Source organism: Anomaloglossus baeobatrachus, chromosome 3 (genome assembly GCF_048569485.1).
Source record: "Anomaloglossus baeobatrachus isolate aAnoBae1 chromosome 3, aAnoBae1.hap1, whole genome shotgun sequence".
Taxonomy (NCBI): domain Eukaryota; kingdom Metazoa; phylum Chordata; class Amphibia; order Anura; family Aromobatidae; genus Anomaloglossus; species Anomaloglossus baeobatrachus.
The window spans coordinates 316,324,418-316,346,629 of record NC_134355.1 but is presented as its reverse complement, the minus strand read 5'-3'; the positions used below and the strand labels follow the sequence as shown (position 1 = coordinate 316,346,629).

The 22,212-nt window shown below is 41.1% G+C and overlaps 1 protein-coding gene across 1 annotated transcript in view; it reads left to right on the top strand.

Moving 5' to 3' along the window:
• Positions 1-17,752, top strand: part of DSE (dermatan sulfate epimerase) — a 60,034-nt gene extending 42,282 nt beyond the window's left edge. Inside the window, exons 4-6 of the mRNA XM_075338331.1 lie at positions 1,445-1,684; positions 14,905-15,112; positions 15,594-17,752. Coding sequence (XP_075194446.1) covers positions 1,445-1,684; positions 14,905-15,112; positions 15,594-17,346 — 2,201 coding nt within the window. The 3' untranslated portion in view covers positions 17,347-17,752. The remainder of the gene's footprint in view (positions 1-1,444; positions 1,685-14,904; positions 15,113-15,593) is intronic.
• Positions 17,753-22,212: the final 4,460 nt, after the last annotated feature.

Sequence of the window (22,212 nt, the reverse complement as noted above, 5' to 3'; positions counted from 1 at the left end):
ATAGCGCTTCCATCCTTCATCCTTGTCCATCCTACAGTCCCGATGCAGAATGGACTGTATTACGATCTGCTGCTACACGTGGTCCGGGACAAGTGAATTCAGCCCTCTGAAATGTACTGCGATCTACAAGCCAGAACAGAGGATCCGAACGCAGTAGCACTCACCAATCAGAACAGAGAGGGCGCGGAAAACAAAGATGCACGCCTACGTGAGTCGCAAACGAAGTCGTTGGGTAAGGTGTCAAACACACCGATGCGTGCTGCCCTGCGGGAGCCCGGCGACCAAAAAATGAACCAGAACAGTGTGTAAGAATCACCGATTTCACAGCAGGGGCCAAGTCGCTGCTTAGTGTCACACACAGCGAGATCGCTGATGAGGTCACTGGTGCGTCACAAAACCGTGACTCAGCAGCGATCTCGCTATGTGAAAAGTACCCCTAAGCCAGACTGTTCTTTTGAGAGATTATCTACCATGGGAATCTGTCGCCAGGTTTTTTTTGCTGCCTAATCTAAGAGCGGCGTCCTATAGAGACCTTTGATTTTAGCAATGTGTCACTTAGCTGCTTCCCTTTTTATTTATAAAATTACTGCTTTCTAAGCAGGCGTTTAGGCTACTTGACCTGCTAAACTCCACCTCACCACTGATGGGCACAACCAGTGTTGTGGGTGAGTTGATGCAAAGCTCATTCACATAACTGGTAAATCTGCATAAATGTTTTCGTTTTTTTTCTTGTTTATCAAAACTGTGGCATCTAATAGTGAAGTAGCACTGGAATCAAGGTCTCTTTCCCTACATCATACTGGTTTCAGATTGGGCAACAAAAATCCGGTGACCATTTCTTTTTATACCAGTTTATAAACCATTTCTCTCCAACAAACGTATTGTTGGTTAATCAGGCAAAATGTAGCCTGTTAGGCTATGTGCGCACGTTGCGTAAAAACATGCAGTTACGCTGCGCTTTGTAGCGCAGCGTAACTGCATGCGTCCAGCGTCCCCTGCACAGTCTATGGAGATTGTGCAGGGGCCGTGCGCACGTGGCGTCTAAGAGCCATCGCTTCATGGCGTCTAAGAGGCATCACTTCTTTCCTGCGCTTTGCCGGCAGCTCCTGCTCTGTCTATGGCAGGAGCTGCAGGCAGAGCGCATGGAATCGGCGCTCACTACGGACATTTCTGCAGCGATCTAAAGCGCACATGTGCTCTTCAGATCGCTGCAGAAATATCTGCAGTGAGCTGTATGCAACCTGCGCACATAGCCTTACACTGGATGATTATTGGGAAAAGTGCAATCCTAGGTGCACTTGTTAGCAATTGCCCTGTGTAAATGTACCTTGTAAAGTCCATTAACTAGAAAATAAACTTGGCCAAGAACTGTACTGAGCCATTGGCTTGTGTGGTTTAAAATTGTAACTTTTTATTTTTTTTTTATTTTTTTTTATTTGTTAAGGATATTTGCAAGAGGCTTACTTCTGGACTAAGCAAGTTCTCACCATCATGGAAAAGTCCATTGTCCTGCTAAATGATGTGACAGATGGGTCACTGTATGAAGGAGTGGCTTATGGCAGCTATACAACAAGATCACTCTTCCAGTATATGTTTCTGGTCCAAAGGCATTTTGATATCAATCATTTCAACCATCCTTGGCTAAAAGAACACTTTGCCTTTATGTACAGAACGGTCTTGCCAGGTAAGACTCTGAGGGGAAAAAGCTATTTCACAAGAGTTTTTCCAGATGAAAAGAGAATCTCCCTCTTTGTATTGCTAGATTTAAGATATGCTGCGAGTCCATGAACCTACTGGAATTAAACTAGTTTTGGCTTTTTTTTTTTGTTTTTTTTTTCATTGTTCTGTTAACACTTCTAAGCCTGCTTTCACACTTCTCTTGTTTTGAGTCAGTCACAATCCGTTGACTTGAGGAAATACGGTATCCTGCAAAATATTTAGCAGGATTCAGTTTTTTCCCCATAGACTTGTATTAATGACGGATTGCGACTGATCAGTCATGGAATGACTAACCACCGGACGGAAGCAACGCAGAATGTAACATATATTTTATTTTATTTATTTTTTTTTTTTTTGTGTGCTTGAAAAAAGTGCTCAGGATTCCGTTGGCATGCGTCCTTGGTTATAATTGAAGCCTATGGGCGCCTGAATCCGTCAAATGACGGATTCCGGCGATGGCGCCGTCTTTTAGCAACAGAGCATGCTCAGATGTTTCCTTTCTGGTTAGAAAATGTCTCTGTCGCGCTCTGTCTGTCTGTCGCGCTCTGTCTCACACTCACCGATCACCAGCGCGGCTCCGCACAGCTGTCATACTGCTCCGGCGGCTTCTCCTGCATTTGAAAATGCCGGCCGCTCACTACTCAATATCATATTCACTGCATCCCCCGCCCACCAGCGCCTCTGATTGGTTGCAGTCAGACACGCCCTCACGCTGAGTGACAGCTGTTAGACTGTAACCAATCACAGCCGCTGGTGGGCAGGTCTATATCGTGCAATAAATAAATAAAATAAAAAAAAAACGGCTGAAGGCTGGTATTCTCCGGATGGGGAGCCCCACGTTATGGGGAGCCCCCCAGCCTAAGAATATCAGCCAGAAGTCGCCTGGAATTGCCGCATCCATTAGATGCGACAGTCCCAGGACTCTACCCGGCTCGTCCCAACTGCACTGGTGCGGTGGCAATCTGGGTAATGAGGAGTTAATGGCAGCCCATAGCTGCCACTGAGTTCTAGCTTAGTGATGGCAAGCGTCTGAGACACCCCACCCCCCATCTCTAAATTGTAGTGAAAGTAAGTAAAAGGATTTTTCGAAGTATGTGTTTATTTGAAATAAAAGACAAAAAAACACACCCTCTTTCACCACTTTATTGAAATCCCCAAATACCCCTGTAGCTCCGACGTAATTCACATGAGATCCCACGACGCTTTCAGCTCTGCTACATAGGAAGCTGACGGGAGCGGCCGTAGAACACCGCCGCTCGCTGTGAGCTCCACGGAGCAACTGAAGTGAGCATGCTGTCAGCGGTGACATCACTCAGGTAACCCATGGCCACAACTGGATTCTCTTTGCCAGGTACAAACTGCTGCAACGGATCAGTTTTTTTAACGGATCCTTTTGTAGCAGTTGTATCGCAATCTCCAACGCATTAATCACATCAGTCAGAAAACTTATTGTGACTGATTTAAAAAGACGGAAGTGTGAAAGTAGTCTTAGGCATTTCCCTTTTTCTCAGGCATTCGTATTTCATCCATTTTTGTATAGGGGTGAATTTGACATATAATACAGAAGCCTGATGGACCCATCCTGTCTTTTACCATGTAGACTTCAATCTAATGACTATCTGTGGAACCTGAACCATAAGGGGCCGTTGTAATTGTGTGAACTGGTCATTGACTACACATGGGGATAGGATTCTTTTCAACAAGTGGCTGATGACTAAGGAAAGCCATAACTTTTTTTAAAGTTGTTTGCTCAGGATTTAGAGGAAAGTGCCGAGTCCTGTCTAGCATTGCCTTCAGAAATTCCAATTCTCTGTCCAGTAGAAACATTTTTAATGGTAGCTGTTCATTGACTTGTGTACAGAGCTGCATGCGCAACTACAACCACAGAAACCTTAAACAACATGGTAATTGCAAGCTTTCATAGTTTGTGGTTAGTTTAGAGAAGCCATACTTTGAACAAAGGGAATGTAATGTTAATACTCTGTATTTTGTTTCCGACTGCTCAATTTCTGCATTTTCTTTATAGGTCTTGATTAGAATACTTGTTAACTTCATTTGTCAAATTATCTTTCTTAAGTAATTTTTTTTACAATGTGGATGCATTCTAATTAACTGACTAAAACAAAGTTTAAAGTGAACCTGTCAGATCCAATATGCACCCTGAACCACAAGCAGTTCTGGGTACATATTGCTAACCCCTGCCTAACCGTCCCTGCATCTAGAAGCATACATAAAGAGATATTAAGAAAAAAAAAATTTCTAAAGATCCTTTATGATATGCTAATGAGGCCAGCGACTAGTCGAAAGGGCGTTAATTCCTGTGCTCACTCTGCCGTCTTGGCATGTTAGAACGCTGACAGGGGTGTACTAACATGCTATTCAATGTCTATTGCCTAGCATCATCAGCGGTGACGCGCATACCTGTGTCCGTTGTCTACACATCAGATGCCAGGCAGTGCACATGATCAGAAGTCACAGCACTTCTGGTCATGCCCACTATGAAGCCGGATGTACGCGTCCTGCCTTGAGAGGTCTGGTGCGCATAACTGGAAGAGCCCGGACTTCTGATCATGCGCTCGGACACTAAAGCCAGCATCTGAAGTGAAAACAATGGACACAAGTACATGCGTCACCGCTGATGATGACACTGGGCAATGGACATTGAATAGCATATACATGCTAAGAGAGCAGAATGAGCACAGGAACTAATGCCCTTATGACTAGTCCTTGGGGGCTCATTAGCATATCATAAAGGATCTTTAGAAATATTTTTTCTAAAGATCTTTGTGTGCTACTAGATACAGGGACAGTTAAGCAGGGATTAGCAATATGCACTCAGAACTGCTCCGTGGTTCTAGGTGCATATTGCATCTGACAGGTTCCCTTTTAATGATGCTTCCATCCAGTATGTCTGATCTGTGTGAAGAGCTCAGTCAAGTATTGTTTGAAGGAGACTGAACAGTGGGCTCCATATAAAAACCTAAGTTGGTTGATTTAATAAAATGTATATGACAAGCAAAAGGGTAACAATGTTTTGAACTTTTAAATTTGAAGCTCCATATTTCACCATCCACTACAGCTTTGACTGTGAGACTACCTTCATTTTATAGACAATCATCTTGGCTATCTCTTACATAAATTTAATTTGCAACTATTAAGCATATGATTTAGTTATTCAGATTCTTGTCATGCTACTGTTTTGCTACTAAATATCTAAACTTTAATTTTTATTAATTTGGTAGTATTTTGCAAATCCATCCCTTGGCAAGAACACTGCTTCAATTCTTGTGGCCATGCTCTCGATCAGATTCAAGCATGTCTTGACTGAATCTGACCCAAGTTCTCTGCTACATGTTCCCAATGTTGGTGCACACTGGTCCCCTCACTTGAGTATGAATACAACTTTTCTTCAATTGTACCCACAAGTGTTCAGTTAGGTTGAGGTCTTGTCATTGAACCACTTCTACACTAATCTCGCCATATGATTTTTGAGCCATTGTCCTGCTGGAACACTATTCTCTCTTTACCATAGTACTCAACTGCACGAAGTAACTCATCTTGTAGAATACTTACATATAGCTTGGCATTGAGACCACATCTATCCTGGTCAGATATCAAACGCATTTCGCTGTGAAACCACCCCTTATCAGGCTTCCTCCTCTGAACTTGACAATTCCTTGATCAGTTAGCCCCCCCCCCACAGTCCCATTTGCACCCATCGGATCCTAGTCTATTGACTTTCGTCTCATCACTCCAAATCGCCCATTTCCAGTCGTCTACTGTCCACTTTTTTTTTTTTTCCTTTTTTGCAAACTGTAGCCGACGGTTCTTATGACTATATTGAAGTTGAGGCTTTTTTGGGCCACCATTCATGAAGCATAGGAGCCACCTCCGCTGTCATGTTTGTCGCTCCAAAACTGATAGACCTTGTGATGCACTGACTTGTTGACGCCAATATTTTGTTTGAATGTCCACCTCCTGAGTTTTGATTGGCTGAACAGACTTTATTTGGTATTCTTCCAACTCTCGTGGCACACAAATGATACAATTTAGCAACTTTCTTGGCTGACAGACTGCCGTCAATGAGCTAGATGATGTGGTTTCACTATTCTTTGGAAATCTTCATGGCTGCGCTTTTGATTCCCAAGTGAAAAATCACTGGTTTGAATCGAACTAATAAAACACTGGGCTATTAGGGAATGTGAGAACAGGTTGTAACTGGTAGTATACAGGAAGAAAAAGATTTTTCCTCTACCAGGAGCAAAACCATAACAATGAAATGAAAAGAATCTGCATAACTAATCATGTGCTAAATAGTTGCAAGTTAAATATATGTATGAGATTGCCAAGATTGTCTATTGAGATGAGGAGCCTGAAAGTCATAAGTTTTTAAATTTTTTTTTTTTAAGATATATATAGATATAGATAGATATAGATAGATATATATAGATATATATAATATAATATAATATAATATAATATAATATATAATAAATATATATATAAATATATAATATATATATATAATTATCCTATTCTTTGCCAACTGTTTCCCGCTATCACCATTTCTTGAGGCAGTCTATTCCACAGATTAGTAGTTCTTATACTAAATAAGGCTTGTTTCCTCTGGATATTGAACCTTTTTATTTTACCAAAAAGAGGGAATGCCCTCATGAGGGATCTTTTTTTTTTTTTTTTTTTTTTTTTTCCCATCTGTTCTAAGGAAATATATTTCTCAAGATTTTGTTGACATGACTTTTTCAGCAGATGTTGGTTACAGCTCATCCAATTCACACAGGTAAAGAAATCAAACCATAGATGTCAATAAATTGTGAGGTGTAATAATGAGAAATCACATGGGGGGGCAGGAGGGGGTGTTGTGTATTGAACACATGAGGTTCAAAAAGCCAAGGACAATCCTTCATGACCCCAGCTGAAAAAACCCCAACATACAGAAGTGTTCAAAATAATAGCAGTTCTATATGACCATATGACCAGATTATTCAGTTTTTGGTATAAATTATATTACCACATGTCAAACAATTTACCAGTTGGTGGAGTAGATTCTGAGACCTTGTTGGAGACCTTGTTTAGAAGAACTGCGTACATTGATTAAAACATTGATTTGGAGAGGGTAAATCTTATAAAGAAGTGCAGACACTGGGCTGTACAGCTAAAATTATCTCCAATCCTTTTAAAATGAAAAGCAAAAACAGATATGTGGAAGAAAACAGAAGACGACCATTCAAATGGATGGAAGAATAGCCAGAATGGGAGCAGCTCAGCCAATGATCAGCTCCAATACGATCAAAGACAGTCTCAAGTCGATGAATTTTCAACGATTTTATTCTTCAGGCATGTAGGGGAGGGATAGGGATGGGGTGCACACTGAGAACGGTGGCCGTTTTGTGCCTGTTACCAGCGCTTCAACGGGTCCATGGACCCTTTGAACGGCAGTTACGGGCACGAAACAGACGCTGTTGTCCGTGTGCACCCTTTCCCTATCCCTCGCCTATATGCCTGAAGAATAAAATCGTTGAAAATCCACTGACTCAGTGTCTGCTAATCTTGCTGCTTGATGCCCTTGAAATGAGTGTTTTCAACAAGACCATGACCCAAAACACACATTTCTTTGCACTTTCTAAATCAAAACATGCAATGTTCCCAATGCATTGAAATAAAACCATTTTAGGCTATGTGCGCACTAGACCCGCGGATTTACCCGTGGATTTTGAAATCTGTCTGCAGACATTTCCCAGCAAAACCTATGGGAACAAAAAATAGCTGTGCGCACGCTGCGGATTTTTCTCAAACTTTCTTGAGAAAATGAGCATGTCCATTATTTTCCGCAATTACCTGCGGTATACCCCTGGAATTTCACTCCATTCACTGTAATGTAATCGTGAAATTCCGGGGGTATACCGCAGGTAGCAAATGACGTGCGGTATACCCCCAGTATAGCCGCGATTTACCTGCGGTAATGCTCATCGCTCCCTGCGGTTTTGCAGGGAGTGATGTCATTATGCCAGGAAGAGGAGGCGGAGCAGAGTAAACACAACGTCACACTCCCTGGACGCCGCACAGAAGCGCTTCCGTGTGACGTCCGGCGGGTGCCCATGCAGTCTGTGTCCCGCTGCAGCCCTGCCGCTGCACGCACAGCAGTGTCAGTGTCTGCCCGCAGTGTCAGCGGCTTGTCACCCTGCAGCGCAGGCAGACACTGACACTCATCAGTGCGTGCAGCCGCGGGGATGCAGAGCGCTGCTGTCAGGAGGTGAGATGAGATCATTACCTGCAGTGACTATCTCCTGCAGTCCTGCCATCAGCGCTGTCACTGACTTCTATGCCCGCCGCGTTGTCAGCAGTATCGAGAGAGCCCGTGACGTCACCGCTAGTGACAGTCTTGGGCTGCTCGCGAGACGGGCATAGACAGGAGTGACCGCGGGGACGTCAGGAGATAGTCACAGCAAGTATTGATCTATCTCCTGACGTCACCGCGGTCACTCCTGTCTATGCCCGTCTCGCGAGCAGCCCAAGACTGTCACTAGCGGTGACGTCACGGGCTCTCTCGATACTGCTGACAACGCGGCGGGCATAGAAGTCAGTGACAGCGCTGATGGCAGGACTGCAGGAGATAGTCACTGCAGGAAATGATCTCATCTGTCCTCCTGACAGCAGCGCTTGTCATCCCCTGCAGTGACCTGGGCTGTTGATGTTCACTCAGGTCACTGCATTGCTCTCCCAGCCAATGGGGAACATTGTTCTTCATGGACTGGGACAGTGACTATGGTATTGATCGCCGTGGGACGCCCCCCCCCCCCCCCATTATTGAATTACGCCGGACGTGGAATTGACTGTTCTTATCAATAAATTGGTGAAAGAGGTAATATGGGGAGTGTTTTGTTTGTTTGTTTTTTTTTTTTTTTCAAATAAAGCTTTTTTTTTTTTTGTTGTCTATTTTATATTTCTTACTGACTGGGTTTGTGATGTCAGGTATCTGATAGACGCGTGACATCACTAACCCCAGGGCTTGATGCCAGGTGGCATTAGACATCTGGCATCAACCCCATATATTACCTCGTTCGCCACCGCACCAGGGCAACGGGATGAGTTGGGGCGAAGCGCTAGGATTGGCACGTCTAATGGATGCGCCACTTCTTGGGCAGCTGCGGCCTGCTATTTTTAGGCTGGGGAGTGTCCAATAACAGTGGACCTCCCTAGTCTGGGAATATCGGACCCCAGCTGTCCGCTTTACCTTGGCTGGTGATCCAATTTGGGGGGGGACCCCACGTTTTTTGTTTTAAATTATTTATTTAATGTAAAATAACAGCGTGGGGTGCCCTTTGTTTTGGATTACCAGCCAAGGTGAAGCTGCCAGCTGTAGTTTGCAGGCTGCAGCCGTCTGCTTTACCATAGCTGGCTACAAAAATAGGGGGAACCCCACGTCCATTTTTTTTTTTTTTTTTAATTTTCTGGTTTTTTTTTTTTTTTTTTTGGGCTAAATACAAGGCTAGGCACCCTTTTAGTGCCACATGAAAGTCACTAAAGGGTGCCAGCTTAGAATATGCAAGGGGGTGGGACATTTATATAGGTCTTAATCATCTATCTATCTTTCCCTCTATCCATTATCTGTCTGTCTATCGATTATCTATCTATCTATTATCTATATTATTTCTGTTCAGCATAGAAAAACCGCAGGGACCAACCTGCGGCAAAAAGTAATGCGTTTTTCTCGCGGATTTGGTGCGGTTTTTTACCGCAGGTGCGGTAATCTTCAACTCCCAGAAGTTTCTCAAATTTTCTTGAGAAAAATCACTTCTAGTGCGCACATAGCCTTATAAACATTTTGGGCTTACAGTTGTGTTCAAAAACATGATAGCCTATAAAGAGGTTTCATTATCAAGGTGCAAATGTCTCGATATAGGTGAAACTAGTGAGCGGTTTACAGACTTTTGTAACCTTATTGATGCAAAACGTACTGATGGCATTGGTTACAGAGGAATTTCTAAACTACAAAAGGTTCCAGTGAGCACTGTTGGGGCGATAATCCGAAAGTGGAAAAAAAAACATAATTTGACCATAAACCGCAGCGACCGGCTGCTCCCCGCAAGGTTTTAGACAGTGGAGTGAAAAGAATTGTGTGAGGAGTTGTTTATGAACCACCTGAGGAGACCTACAGAAAGACATGGAACTGGCAGGTACAATTGTACAAAAGAAATCAATCAGTAATGCAGTCCTCTTCCTTAGCCTGTATGCTAGACCACCCCAAAAAACACCATATCAGCAGTGAAGTCTAAAGGTGGGAACATCATCGTGTGGGGCTGTTTTTCAGCATGTGGTACTGGCATCCTTCAATATGATTTGAAAGAAAGATTAATAATTAATCTGCTGCCATCTACAGGGGGTGATGATGAAACAAAACTCTCAATTGTTGTCAAAGGGGGGGAAAAAATATAGCTGCACTGGACCTGTACCCGATAGAACATTTTATGGGAGGCACTAAAGCTCAGAACTCATATTGGCCTATGCAACCTTCAGGATTTGAGTATAAATACTTAAAAGCCTTTGGCTATGTGCGCACTGGGAAATGGAATTTTCTTGAGAAAATTCCGCATCCTCTCAAAGATTACCGCACCCGCGGTAAAAAACCGCTGGAAACCGCACCCGAAAACCGCATGCGGTTTTCCGTGGTTTGCTGCGGTTTTACCGCGGTATTATTTGCGGTATTGCCGCGGTTTTGCCGCGTGCGGGTTGGGATGTGCTTTATTGCATTCAATGCAATAAAGCACATTGAAGAAAAAAAAAAAATACATTTAATTCTGATAGTAGATAGACAGAAGAATAGATAGAGGGATAGATAGACAGACAGACAGACAGACAGACAGAGGGATAGATAGAGGACAGATCGCTGCATTTCCCACGGTCGGCAGTGAGTTCACATTACCGGCCGTGGGAAATGACCGGTAATTACCTCTGCTGTCTGCTGCTTTCATTCAGCGCTGTGTCTGTGACAGTCTCGGCTGGATGGAAGCAGCGCAGGACGTCGGACCTGTGGATTACGCCGGAGCTGTGTTTGGGGGGGGGGGTAATAAAATGGTGAACGAGGCTTGTTTGTTTTATTTAAAATAAAGGATTTTTCGGTGTCTGTGTTTTTTTTCACTTTACTTACGGGTTGATCATGTCAGCTGTCACATAGACGCTGCCATGATCAAGCCTGGAGTTAATGGCGGTGGTCCCCCACCATCATTAACCCCTTGTATTACCTTGCCACCACTGCTACACGGTGGCAAGAAGAGCCGAGGACACTCCGGTAGTGCCGCATAATGCATGCGACAGTCTCGGGGCAGCTGCGGCTGATATTCTCGGCTGCGGGAGGGGGAGTGAGGCGGGGGACATTAACCCTGCCCCTCTCCCTCCCCAGCCTGAGAATACCGGGCCGCCGCTGTGTGCTTACCTCGGCTGGAAGGTAAATATGCAGCGGAGCCCACGTTCTTTGTTTTCTATATTTCCGTTTTCTTTCTATGTGTGTTCTATGTGTCTGTGATGTGTTCTATGTCTGTGATGTGTTTGTGTTTACTCTCTGCACGGCTTCCTCTTCCTGTAATGACATCACTTCCCTGCAAACCGCAGACAAGCGATGCACATTACCGGAGGTAAACCGCGAAATACCGCAGGGAATAACGCAGGAAAACGCAGTGAACCGCACAGAATTTGCTGCCTGCGTTATTCCCTGCGGGATTTCATGATTAACATTGGAGTCAATGGAGTGAAATCCCGCAGCGATGTGCGGAAAAGAAGTGACATGCACTTGTTTTTGCGCCCAGTGCGCACAGGATTTTTTTTCTCCATAGGATTTGCTGGTGATTCACTGCAGAGATGTTATGAACATTTTCTGCAGCGAAACATGCAGCAAATCCGCGGAAAATCCGCGGCAAAATCCGGTAAGTGCGCACATAGCCTTTGTTGGTAATGACAAGATGCCTCCTGTATGCATTGCTCAGTTGTGATTTTGTCCCATTCTTCCACGAATAGGACAAAATCACACCTGCGCAATGCATACAGGAGGCATCTTGTCATTACCAACAAAGGCTTTTAAGTATTTATATAAATTTCAGTAAGCGTGTTCAATATTCCTTATCTTTGGAGATATTCATGTCAATAGCAGCTTTCTGAAATATATTTACATATATTGGTGACATGCTCAATACTTTCTTCACCGGGGTTGCCACGGACAGCCAATATTTTTTGTGGCACTTTGGAAAACTATAATCATTGATCATATGTGATATATACAAATTCTGTACTGTCGAGTAAATGCGCTATCTGGAGTCACTTAAATGATTTAGTCAATTATCTGTATAAAGCTTCAGCTTAAAAAAAGCATTGTGATATTTTTTATTATTATTATTATTATTATTCCATGCCCCATTTTTACTTACTATCCTAGAATTTCTAGACAGATGGCAAAATAGCTTTTACCATACTCATCAATTTTTTTTTTTTTTTTTTTTTTTTGCATGTGCCATATATGTATTTGTATTATAATAATAATTTTATTCACTTATATAGCGCTATTAATTCCACAGCGCTTTACATACATTGGCAACACTGTCCCAATTGGGGCTCACAATCTAAAGTCCCTATCAGTATGTCTTTGGAGTGTGGGAGGAAACCGGAGAACCCGGAGGAAACCCACGCAAACACGGGGAGAACATACAAACTCCTTGCAGATGGTGTCCTTGGTGGGATTTGAACCCAGGACCCCAGCGCTGCAAGGCTGCAGTGCTAACCACTGAGCCACCATGCCGCCCTGTATTATCTCACTCTTAGTTCTGGGGAAAGTTTAAAAATACTAAATTTAGTAGCATCCTCTTTGGCAAGTATCACAACTTATAAGCGCTTTTTGTAGCTGGCCAAGAGTCTTTCAATTCTTGTTTGAGAGCTTTTCATCCATTCTCTCTTGAAAAAGTCGTCTTGCATGCACTGCTCTTTTGAAGTCTTTATATGTGAAGTCTTCACATATTTTAAGTGATGTAGAGAGTGCGCCTTTTGAGGTAGTCTGTTGTGGATTTTGGGGAAAAAAAAAAAAATCCAGAGAAAATTCAGCTCTTCAAAAAAGGGATAGGCTTTTATTGTATTAAAAAAAAAATAAAAAAAAATCACATATACAAAAGACAGATGGGTAGTTAAAATATACCCCAATGCGGTTTACGTGTTTCAAGGCCACATGCCTCTTAATCATGAAAAGCTGTCTTCTTTCAACTTGAGGTTTTTTTTTTTTTTATTAGAGATTGTCTTGGTTGCATAAAGAATTTGTTGAAATATCATTAAATCCATTGCACCCTCTACTGGTGAAATGTTCCCATGCCATTGGCTGCAACACAGCCCCAAAGCATGATTGATCTACCCCCATGGTTACTGGTTTGGCTATATGGTTTTTTTTGTTTTTTTTCAGAAATTGAATCATTTTGTCCAAAGAGCTCAATTTTAACCTCAATCGGTCCACAGGACTTGTTTCCAAAATGCAGCAGTCTTGTTTAAATGTTCTTTTGCATACTTCAAACGCTCAATTTTATGGTGATTTATGCAGGAGACCTTTTTTTTCTTCTTCTTCTTCTTCTTTTTTTTTTTTTTTTTTTTCTTCTGAAGGCAATATTTGTGCAAGTGTCTCTTTAACAGTAGAACTATGTATCACAACTCTTCCTGAAGGTTTTTTGCAGTCAAGCGGGGGTTCTGGTTTGCCTCAGTAGCAATCCTACCAGCAGCTCTCACAGAAATTGTGCTTGGTCCTCCAGACCTTATCTTGACCTCCACTGTTTGTGTTAACTGCCATTTTCTTAATTACATTTTGAACTTCACAAAGGACAACTTAAACTCTTGTTTTCTACTTTCTAGCCTTCTGCTTGGTGGGCCTCCACTCTTTCCTTTTCAGAGTGCTAGGCAGCTGCTTAGAAGAACCCATGGCTGATGTTTTTTGGCACAAGGTTAGAGGAGGCTTGGTTTTTATAAAAGTGTGCCATTTGCATCACCTGGTTTTTCTAACGTTGGTGAACAAGCCATAACCCTAATAGGCTTATTAGGGGCAGGAGCCTTAGTCAAAGTTATTTAAATACTCAAATATCTAAGGTGCCCATTTTTTTTTGTGAATTTTTTTTTTTTTATCCACGCATATATAAAGTATCAAGGAAGAAGAATTTCCAGTGCGGTCCAGAATGTCTTGTAAAAAATCATCTTTATTTATAAATCCATAAAATAGGAGTTTACAGGCGGTCAGCAGGATATTGCATAGATATTATTTAGACCCCACAAAGCTACGCGTTTCGACGTGAGTCTTAATCATGCTCTGGGGTGGAAGGGATGTCTGCTTCCTATATCGTATAACACACACCCTCCCAAATTAAATACACATGTTTTCATCAAGGAAACTTTCCCGAAGGAACACATCACATTATATGGGTATATGCAGTGCGGTTTTTCCATAGTGAAAAGGAAAAAAAGAAAAGAATAAAGGAAAAAGAGACGAAGAATGGAAAGAACAAGAAAGAAAGATGAGGAGAAAGGAGAAAAGGAGAAGAAAATAAGAAATGGAAAATACTAGTAAGGAAATAAAGTGGATTAAAAATCAATGGTTAAAAACATATCATATATAATTATTGTAGTATAATCATATAATACACTGATGCATGATTATATAGAACAATCACTATACAGTCATAATAGAAAAATCAGATCCATGTGGATATCTTTCATTACTTATTGATATTCCATATAAAAAAGCATCGGTAAATTAGACCCCTGTCTACATGCATCGTGAAGAGGAAAGGGAGAGAGTGGGAGAGAAAATTTCTCCTTGTTCCATTATAGTTATAATCCGAAATGAAAAGAACCTACAAGAAGTGGCCATCCAGTACACAAACTATGCCCGAAAAATCAATATAGAAAGCCTAGTATAGGCAAATATTGTTTAGTTAGCAAACATTGGTATTAATTAGTTAGATGATCCATATTCCAATATATTTTTCATCTGTGTCACTTGTTTTTATCATTACTAATTTTTTATTATTATTTCTCATTATCTAGAAAACTGATATTAACATAATCATTATTGAAATATTTATCCCATAATAGTATCAATTGAAATTATATAGTCTGTCTATATAAAGTATGGTATGGTGTGCTTTATCCTAGGTTTTCAGAGATCTGTTGCCATAGCGGATTCAAACTACAATTGGTTCTACGGCCCCGAGAGCCAGTTGGTGTTTCTCGATAAATTTGTAATGAGGAATGGAAGTGGCAATTGGCTGGCAGAACAGATTCAGCTAAACAGAGTCCAGGAAGGGCCTGGGACCCCAGCCAAAGGTCAGCGTTGGTGTACTCTGCACACAGAGTTTCTTTGGTAAGTGAGCATTTAGTCTCCCCTCTGAATTACAAAATTATTTTTATTATGATAATACAATAATCTCTAAAGCTCCACTATAACTTCATATTAGGCTGTAAAAAAAAAAAAAAATGTGGTAAATTATTAGAAAAAGGAGCACCCTGTGAGACTGTATACAGTTGCAGGTTGTCTACCTAATTTCGAAATCCAAAAACTGCAGTGATAATACAGGATTGGCATTATCAGTGCAGTTTCCGAGTTTAGAAATGTAGAAGGATCACTGGTTATATTCTAGTTCCATGGGCTATATATTATTATTATTATTATTATTATTATTATTATTATTATTATTATTTTTCATTCTATGACATTTCGGCCTTTTTAAATTTTACCCAAGATGCACTGGCAGTTTTGACAGTGATGGGAAATGAGGGAAATCATCTGAAAATGGACTCATAATATTAGAATATGTACTAAATAATATATTCTATTTTTACAGGTATGATGCAACATTACCAGCTACACCTCCGCCGGACTATGGCATTCCTAGGTTGCATTTTTTTGAAGACTGGGGTGTGGTGACCTATGGGAGTTCTCTTCCTTCTGAAATCAACAGATCTTTTCTCTCCTTCAAATCTGGAAAGCTTGGTGGTCGTGCAATATTTGATATTGTTCATAAAAACAAATACAGCGAATGGATCAAAGGATGGAGAAACTTTAATGCTGGTCATGAACATCCAGACCAAAATGCCTTCACATATGCACCAAATGGATTTCCTTTTATCACAGAGGCTTTATATGGACCAAAGTATACTTATTTAAATAATGTGTTAATGTTTTCACCAGCTGTGTCAAACTGCTGCTTTTCTCCATGGGAAGGTCAGGTAACTGAAGACTGTACTTCAAAGTGGCTTAAATATAAGCATGAAGAAGCTGCCGACTCTCACGGAAGAGTGACAGCAACCATGGAGAAAGGTGGAGTTGTTTTCATTAGGGGTGAAGGTAATTCAGCCTATAGCCCAAAGCTAAAACTGAAAAGTGTTCAAAGAAATCTTGTCCTACTCCATCCACAACTGCTGCTACTTGTTGACCATATTCACCTAGACCATAGTAGTACTTTGGAAGCTACAACAACTTTTTTCCACAATGTAGACTTTCCCTTTGAAGAGACATCCATTGATGGTGTTCATGGAGCAATAATTAGGAATCGAGATGAAATATATAAAATGTATTGGATGGATGATACGGGCTTGAGTGAAAAGGCCATCATTACATCTGTAAACTACCCACATGGTTACCCTTATAATGGAACTAATTTTGTGAATGTAACAACCCATCTCAGGAAGCCAATCACAAGGTCTATATACCTTTTCATTGGACCATCTGTTGATGTTGAGAGTTTCAGTGTCCATGGAGACTATCAACAGGTCGATGTGTTTCTAGCAACTAGTGATCATGCTTATGCAGTCTATCTTTTCACCAGCGAAACACCAAGTCAGACAATCTATGCAAAAGTAGTTGCAGACCGTCAAAGAATTGTGTTTGACAAAAGTTCAGCCATCAAAAGCTCTTCACCAATTGAGGTAAAGGATTATGTAGCTATTCTGGAGCAGAACCTCCAGCATTTCAAGCCGGTCTTTCAACAACTAGAGAAACAAATCTTGTCTCACGTAAAGAACACTGCTAGTTTTAGGCAGACTGCGGAGCGGATTCTCAGATTTTCCGATAAAAGGAACACAGAGGAGGCCATTGAAAAGTTGTTTGCTATTTCTCAACAGCAGAAGCAAACTGGAAAGGTAAAACGGACTAAGCAGGGACCGAGAAAATACAAGTTTATCAATGCCGTTCCTGACATTTTTGCACAAATAGAGGTAAATGAAAAACAGACGAGACAAAAAGCCATGGCTCTGGCTCAAAGTGAAATTCCAGTAAACGAGGATGAAGAAATGAAAGACCTTCTGGATTTTGTAGATGAGCCATCAGTAAGGCAGAAATCTAGCCCTCTTAAAACATATGGCTCCCAACACATGTTGACAACACATTACAACAAGTCTTCGTCAATATCTGCTTCCTATACAAGACTCTTTTTGATCCTAAACATTGCCATTTTTATCGTTCTCTTAGCCTTACAATTGACACGATTTTTGAGGACTAAGAGTGTCCATAGAAAGAGATGTCTTTACGTCATTTTGTCTCTTGATTGTTGTATTTTATTGTGGCTGTATTCCTCATGTTATCGAACACAGTGCTAGTACTATTCAAAGAAGGGACATCGGCTGCATAGGGAAAATAGTTTGCCAATCTTTGTAAAATTGTAATATTCTCAGCTCTTCCAAATCAATGTATTTGTACATGTTTCATAAAGGGAAACGCTGCACAGAATGTAAAGAACCACCTTGAATGTTTACTTGTTGACTGGAAATTAATCCTGCAGATGGGAAATAAATATTTGTATGTCAGATGCGAAATGTGTGGCAAGTTCTATTAAGTGTGCACCAGAAATTATGTACAAACAGGCGTTATGTTCCATATGTGTGAATACAGGGTGACAATATATTGTAAAATTGCATGCATCACTTCTTAAAATGCTTTCTTTACAAAGAAGTCATGTTCTTCAAATTTTACAGACTTAGGTGTCCTTTTAGACACTTATTTTTCTGTGCTTTTCATGTGATTCAAAGAGCTTCCTTGGTATAACTTGATTTGTAATGTTAAAAGCAACACAACAGACTGGTTTTACTTATGTGGATTTAAAGACCGATCTCTTGCCAGGTATAGTCTGTAAAACTTTTCAGTGTTTCAGAGAAAATTAGAAGACCACACACAGAATCTTCAAAGTATGGTATGTTTGGTTTTTTTTTTCTTCTCTTCTCTGAAACGTCAGAGCAGTTGAGTAGTGTACCTGATTGTGCAGTCAAACTCTGAGTCATGCTGCCTATGGTTAGCGCAGCATTTATCACCTGACTTATTGCCTAAACTTGTAGTACACTTAATATTTACGATTTGACTTGACCATCACCCCAAACGCCTACCCTTCCAACTCCACTTCATACAATTGAACAGGCTATGCGGAAAGTGCAAATGTTATGGTCCAAAACAAAAACGCGTAATGGAAGAATACTATGGTTGGATGGGTGCTGCAGTCCAGAGCCTTGCTAAAGTAGAAACTAAACACTTTATTATTGCTTTTTCATTTGTATTTAATAAAGCCAGAAAAATTGTACGTGGATTAATTGTATCAAATACAAATTTGGTATGAATAAGATAAAGCATAAAAATGTTAACCGAATATGACCAAGTTATATCCAGATGCACCATACGTACTTTGGCACAGGCTGAGAGCTAAACGCTATTTTTGCCTATATTCTTATTGCCAGAAATTCTGTAACTTTTGGTATTGAAAAAAATATAAATATGATATAAGTTCACTAAATGCCAGCCTAATACTCATGATCATACATGAAGCAAAAAGGGAATCCTATTGGCACTCCTCGTAACTAATATGTGCCTATTATAGTGATGGGCGGATCTGGCCTGTAAAAGATTGCTCTGACTCCAGTGTAAAACTATAGGGCAATGTCCATCTGCAATTCTTTTCTCATGCTATAGTGACATTAGAAAACAATCTCAGCATGTTGTGTTTGGCAGCGAGTCTCTGGTCACATGTACCCATACAAGTCTATGGGTGCGTGTGAAACATTGCACTGCACTCGGATGACATCCGTGTGCAGTTTGATATACGCAGAGACAGGCCAAGGAGAATCTAGAGAAATCACTTTGTTCCATAGCTGTGATCGGATCAGTTTCACTCACTTGCAGCAGAGCCTGAGCCGAGGGTCAGTAACTTATCACATCCAATGCTCTCACATCGGAAGCGATACACAAGGGGAGCCGAGGGCTTAGTGATTGCAGGCTATTAGTCTTAGGCTGGAGTCACACTTCCTTGATGATCGCATCTCACGGACTGTCAGTAGCAGATCTGCTGCATAGAAATAGAGCCGCAGGCCAGTCCGAACAATGCGATTTTTGGTGACTGTGACTCCAGCCTTCTACCATTTAAAGACCCTTCTAACAGAGTGGCAAATAATCCATACAGTATTGTAACAAAATAAACAACTTGGTAAAGTGTGTAATAATATATTAAAAATGTTAGTGCTGAAATATTGATTACGATGTTGGAAATGTAAAAATGCACCATATATATGTATGCATACTCAAACAAAATATATATTGTAAAAGTCCATAGCATGTGCTATGTCACAGACTGATTTTTTTTTTTTTATCTTATCCAAAGCTGGAAAAACTAGAAGTTACCACCAGCTGTATCACCAACTAACCCTTTGCAACATTTTTTTTTTTAATATAATAAAGACTAAAATGAGTTAGAAAAGATTTTCTATGAATACGTTATCAAGACCTAGATCTTTTTCACCCTTACTCCACCAATTTTACCAATTATACAAAAAAGGGATATGTGAAAAGGTCCACAATGTATGAGTGTATTGCATTATAAATTACTTCCTGAAGGATCCCTTGTGGGGTATAGAATATATAGAAGGGAGCTTCACATGAATCTAATGAAGAATGCCACAATTAGTGTCTTCAGAACTGAAATCCTGCTAATAAATTGTCCTGAGCAACACTCTGTAAATAAAATAGGTAATGCTGTCAGACGGTGGTAATAGACCTAAAGGTGAATACAATGGAGACTTTATTTTGCTGAAGTTCACCTGATATAACCGATTAAGCAATATTCAAACATTTGTCACTAGGTATTTGCTCTGAGAGCAGCATGATGTAGTGACCGAAAACCCAGATTCCAGCGACGTGACTTGCTGGGCTTTTTGCTGTCCTTTTTTATATTTTGAGGTGACTAGAGCTTCTTCTAAGTAATGTTACTAAACAAATCTAAAACCAAAAATAAGTAAAATTACATTTGCCCTTGACTAGCCAGATCTGTTTTTTTTTTTTTTTAATTGAAGCTATAATCATCCTGCCCCAGGATCTGTCCACTTAATTTTGCACAAAAAAAGGAACCCTTGCCACTGTGCATCCAGGTCTTTGGCCTTAGTTGTTAATAAAATTTAAACCTGTTGCCAGTGTGCAGCCGGGTCTGTGGCTTCACTTAATTTATTTTTTAAGTAGTACTTGCTGTGCACATGGTATTGTGGGCTTAATCTGTCACAACTTTGTAACGGCGCTAGAGCAGGGGCAGTGTTGCGGCGCTCTGAAAACTATCTGTATTCCAGCGGTGTGCAAATGTGTTGGCTCTCGCCAAATCTTAGCTGTGAGGGTGAACCGGGTAAAGAGGTTGTTATAGGCCTATTGTAAAAATTGGATGCTCTGTGTTGGGTCTCGGGCAATCTTGGCTGCGAGCGTCAACAGGGAAAACAAAAGGGCCCCTTTTTCTAAAATTCGTTGCTCTGTGGGGAATATAAGTGAACATGCTGAGTGATGCGTCTGCCCTATGTAGTTACGGCTCAGGTGGTTTGTCTCACACCTGTTCTGCTGTTAATCATGGCCCCATTACTGGCAACAAACTATCACAACAAAGTGTTATTACATTATTCAGAGTTGTCGTATTCTAACATGGCTGCCTGGTTTGAAAAATAATTTTTTCCAAAATGTTTTGGACCCCTGGACACTCGGTAAACTGCATCAAGGAGACAATTAAAGGCTAAATGGCTAGGACTGGCGCTAGCGAGTTTACCTGGTACATTTCTGGTGCAATCCGAAATAAAATTACGAGCTTTTTAAAAGCAGCAACTAGAATATGCAACTGGAGCAGAAAATTTACTTCTGTGTAGAACTGGTTGAACAGGCAGTATAACAATCTGTACATCCAAGGGGAAGAAGGAAACACCGGCACTATTCAGCGAGCTAACCGCTCAATCCACTTATTCCAGGCTTATGAACGCACTATATGGCAGTAGAATCAATAGCATATTGGCCATGGTGCTCATTCCAAAAGACAACAATCGAGACAGTCCATGAAAAAGAGACGGAAGGCACTCCCCAAATATGCGGTAAAAAAGCTGTTTTATTCAACCATCAGGTCAGGGGGAAAGGCGTGATGGAGGTGGGAACACACAATCCGTCGGACGACGGCCGTTTCACGTCTTTGGGGAGTATAACAATCTGTGCCCTGCTGAAAGCGTAGACTCGACACTTGAGCACCATGTGGGCATTAATCCATGGAAAATGAGCAAAGCATTGGGAATCTCAACAAGTCATGCACCTCTAACTTCTGGTTTTTGAGCGCATCGTTGGATTGTGTTCCATGGCCCATCTCTGTTAAAATTGGGTGCTATGCTGTGGGTCTTGGCAATGATAGCAGTTAGGGTCAACCGGGTAAACAGGCTGTTTAGAACCCTTTTTAAAACCATTGGATGCTCTGTGGTGGATGTCGGGCAATCTTGGCTGTGAGGGTCAACATGGTAAAGATGCTGTTTAGGGGCCTTTTTAAAATAGGTTTTCTGGGGGGAGGAAATATTTAAATTTTAAACTGCATTACACCTCCGACAGACTGGGTGGCCACCCTACTGGATGTCCACTACTGCGAGACGTTGCCATAGTTACTTCCATCACTGAAGCATGGCCAAATCCTCTCAAGCATGACCACACTACCACCAAACCAAAAAATGGAAAAAAGTCTTATTCCATTATTCATTGCTGTAGTATTCAGTCATGGCTGCCTGCTTGGAAGACAAATTTGAGTGATGTTTCTTCGGTGTCTTGGTGAAGTCTCAAAAGATGCTCTGTAGGGGCCTTCTTTAAAACTGGGTGCTCTATGTTGAATCTGGGGCAATCTTGACTGTGAAGGTCAATCAAGTGAAAAGGCTGTTAGTGGCTTTTTTTATTTATTTATAAAAAAAGAAAAAAAATGGTTTGTGGTAAACTGTCAATCTTGGCGGTGTGGGCGAACTGGGAATAGAAGCTACATAGCTGACATTATTTGTTAAACTTGTTGCTCTGTAGGCAAACTTTGCCAATGTATGTCTGCCTGCTTTGACCAATAATTTTTTTTCAAAATAAATATTCAGCATTAAATGAAAGTAAATCCACTCCAAGACTCTATAGAGGACCTGCGATCAATAAAGCGTTGAGTTGTCCTGATT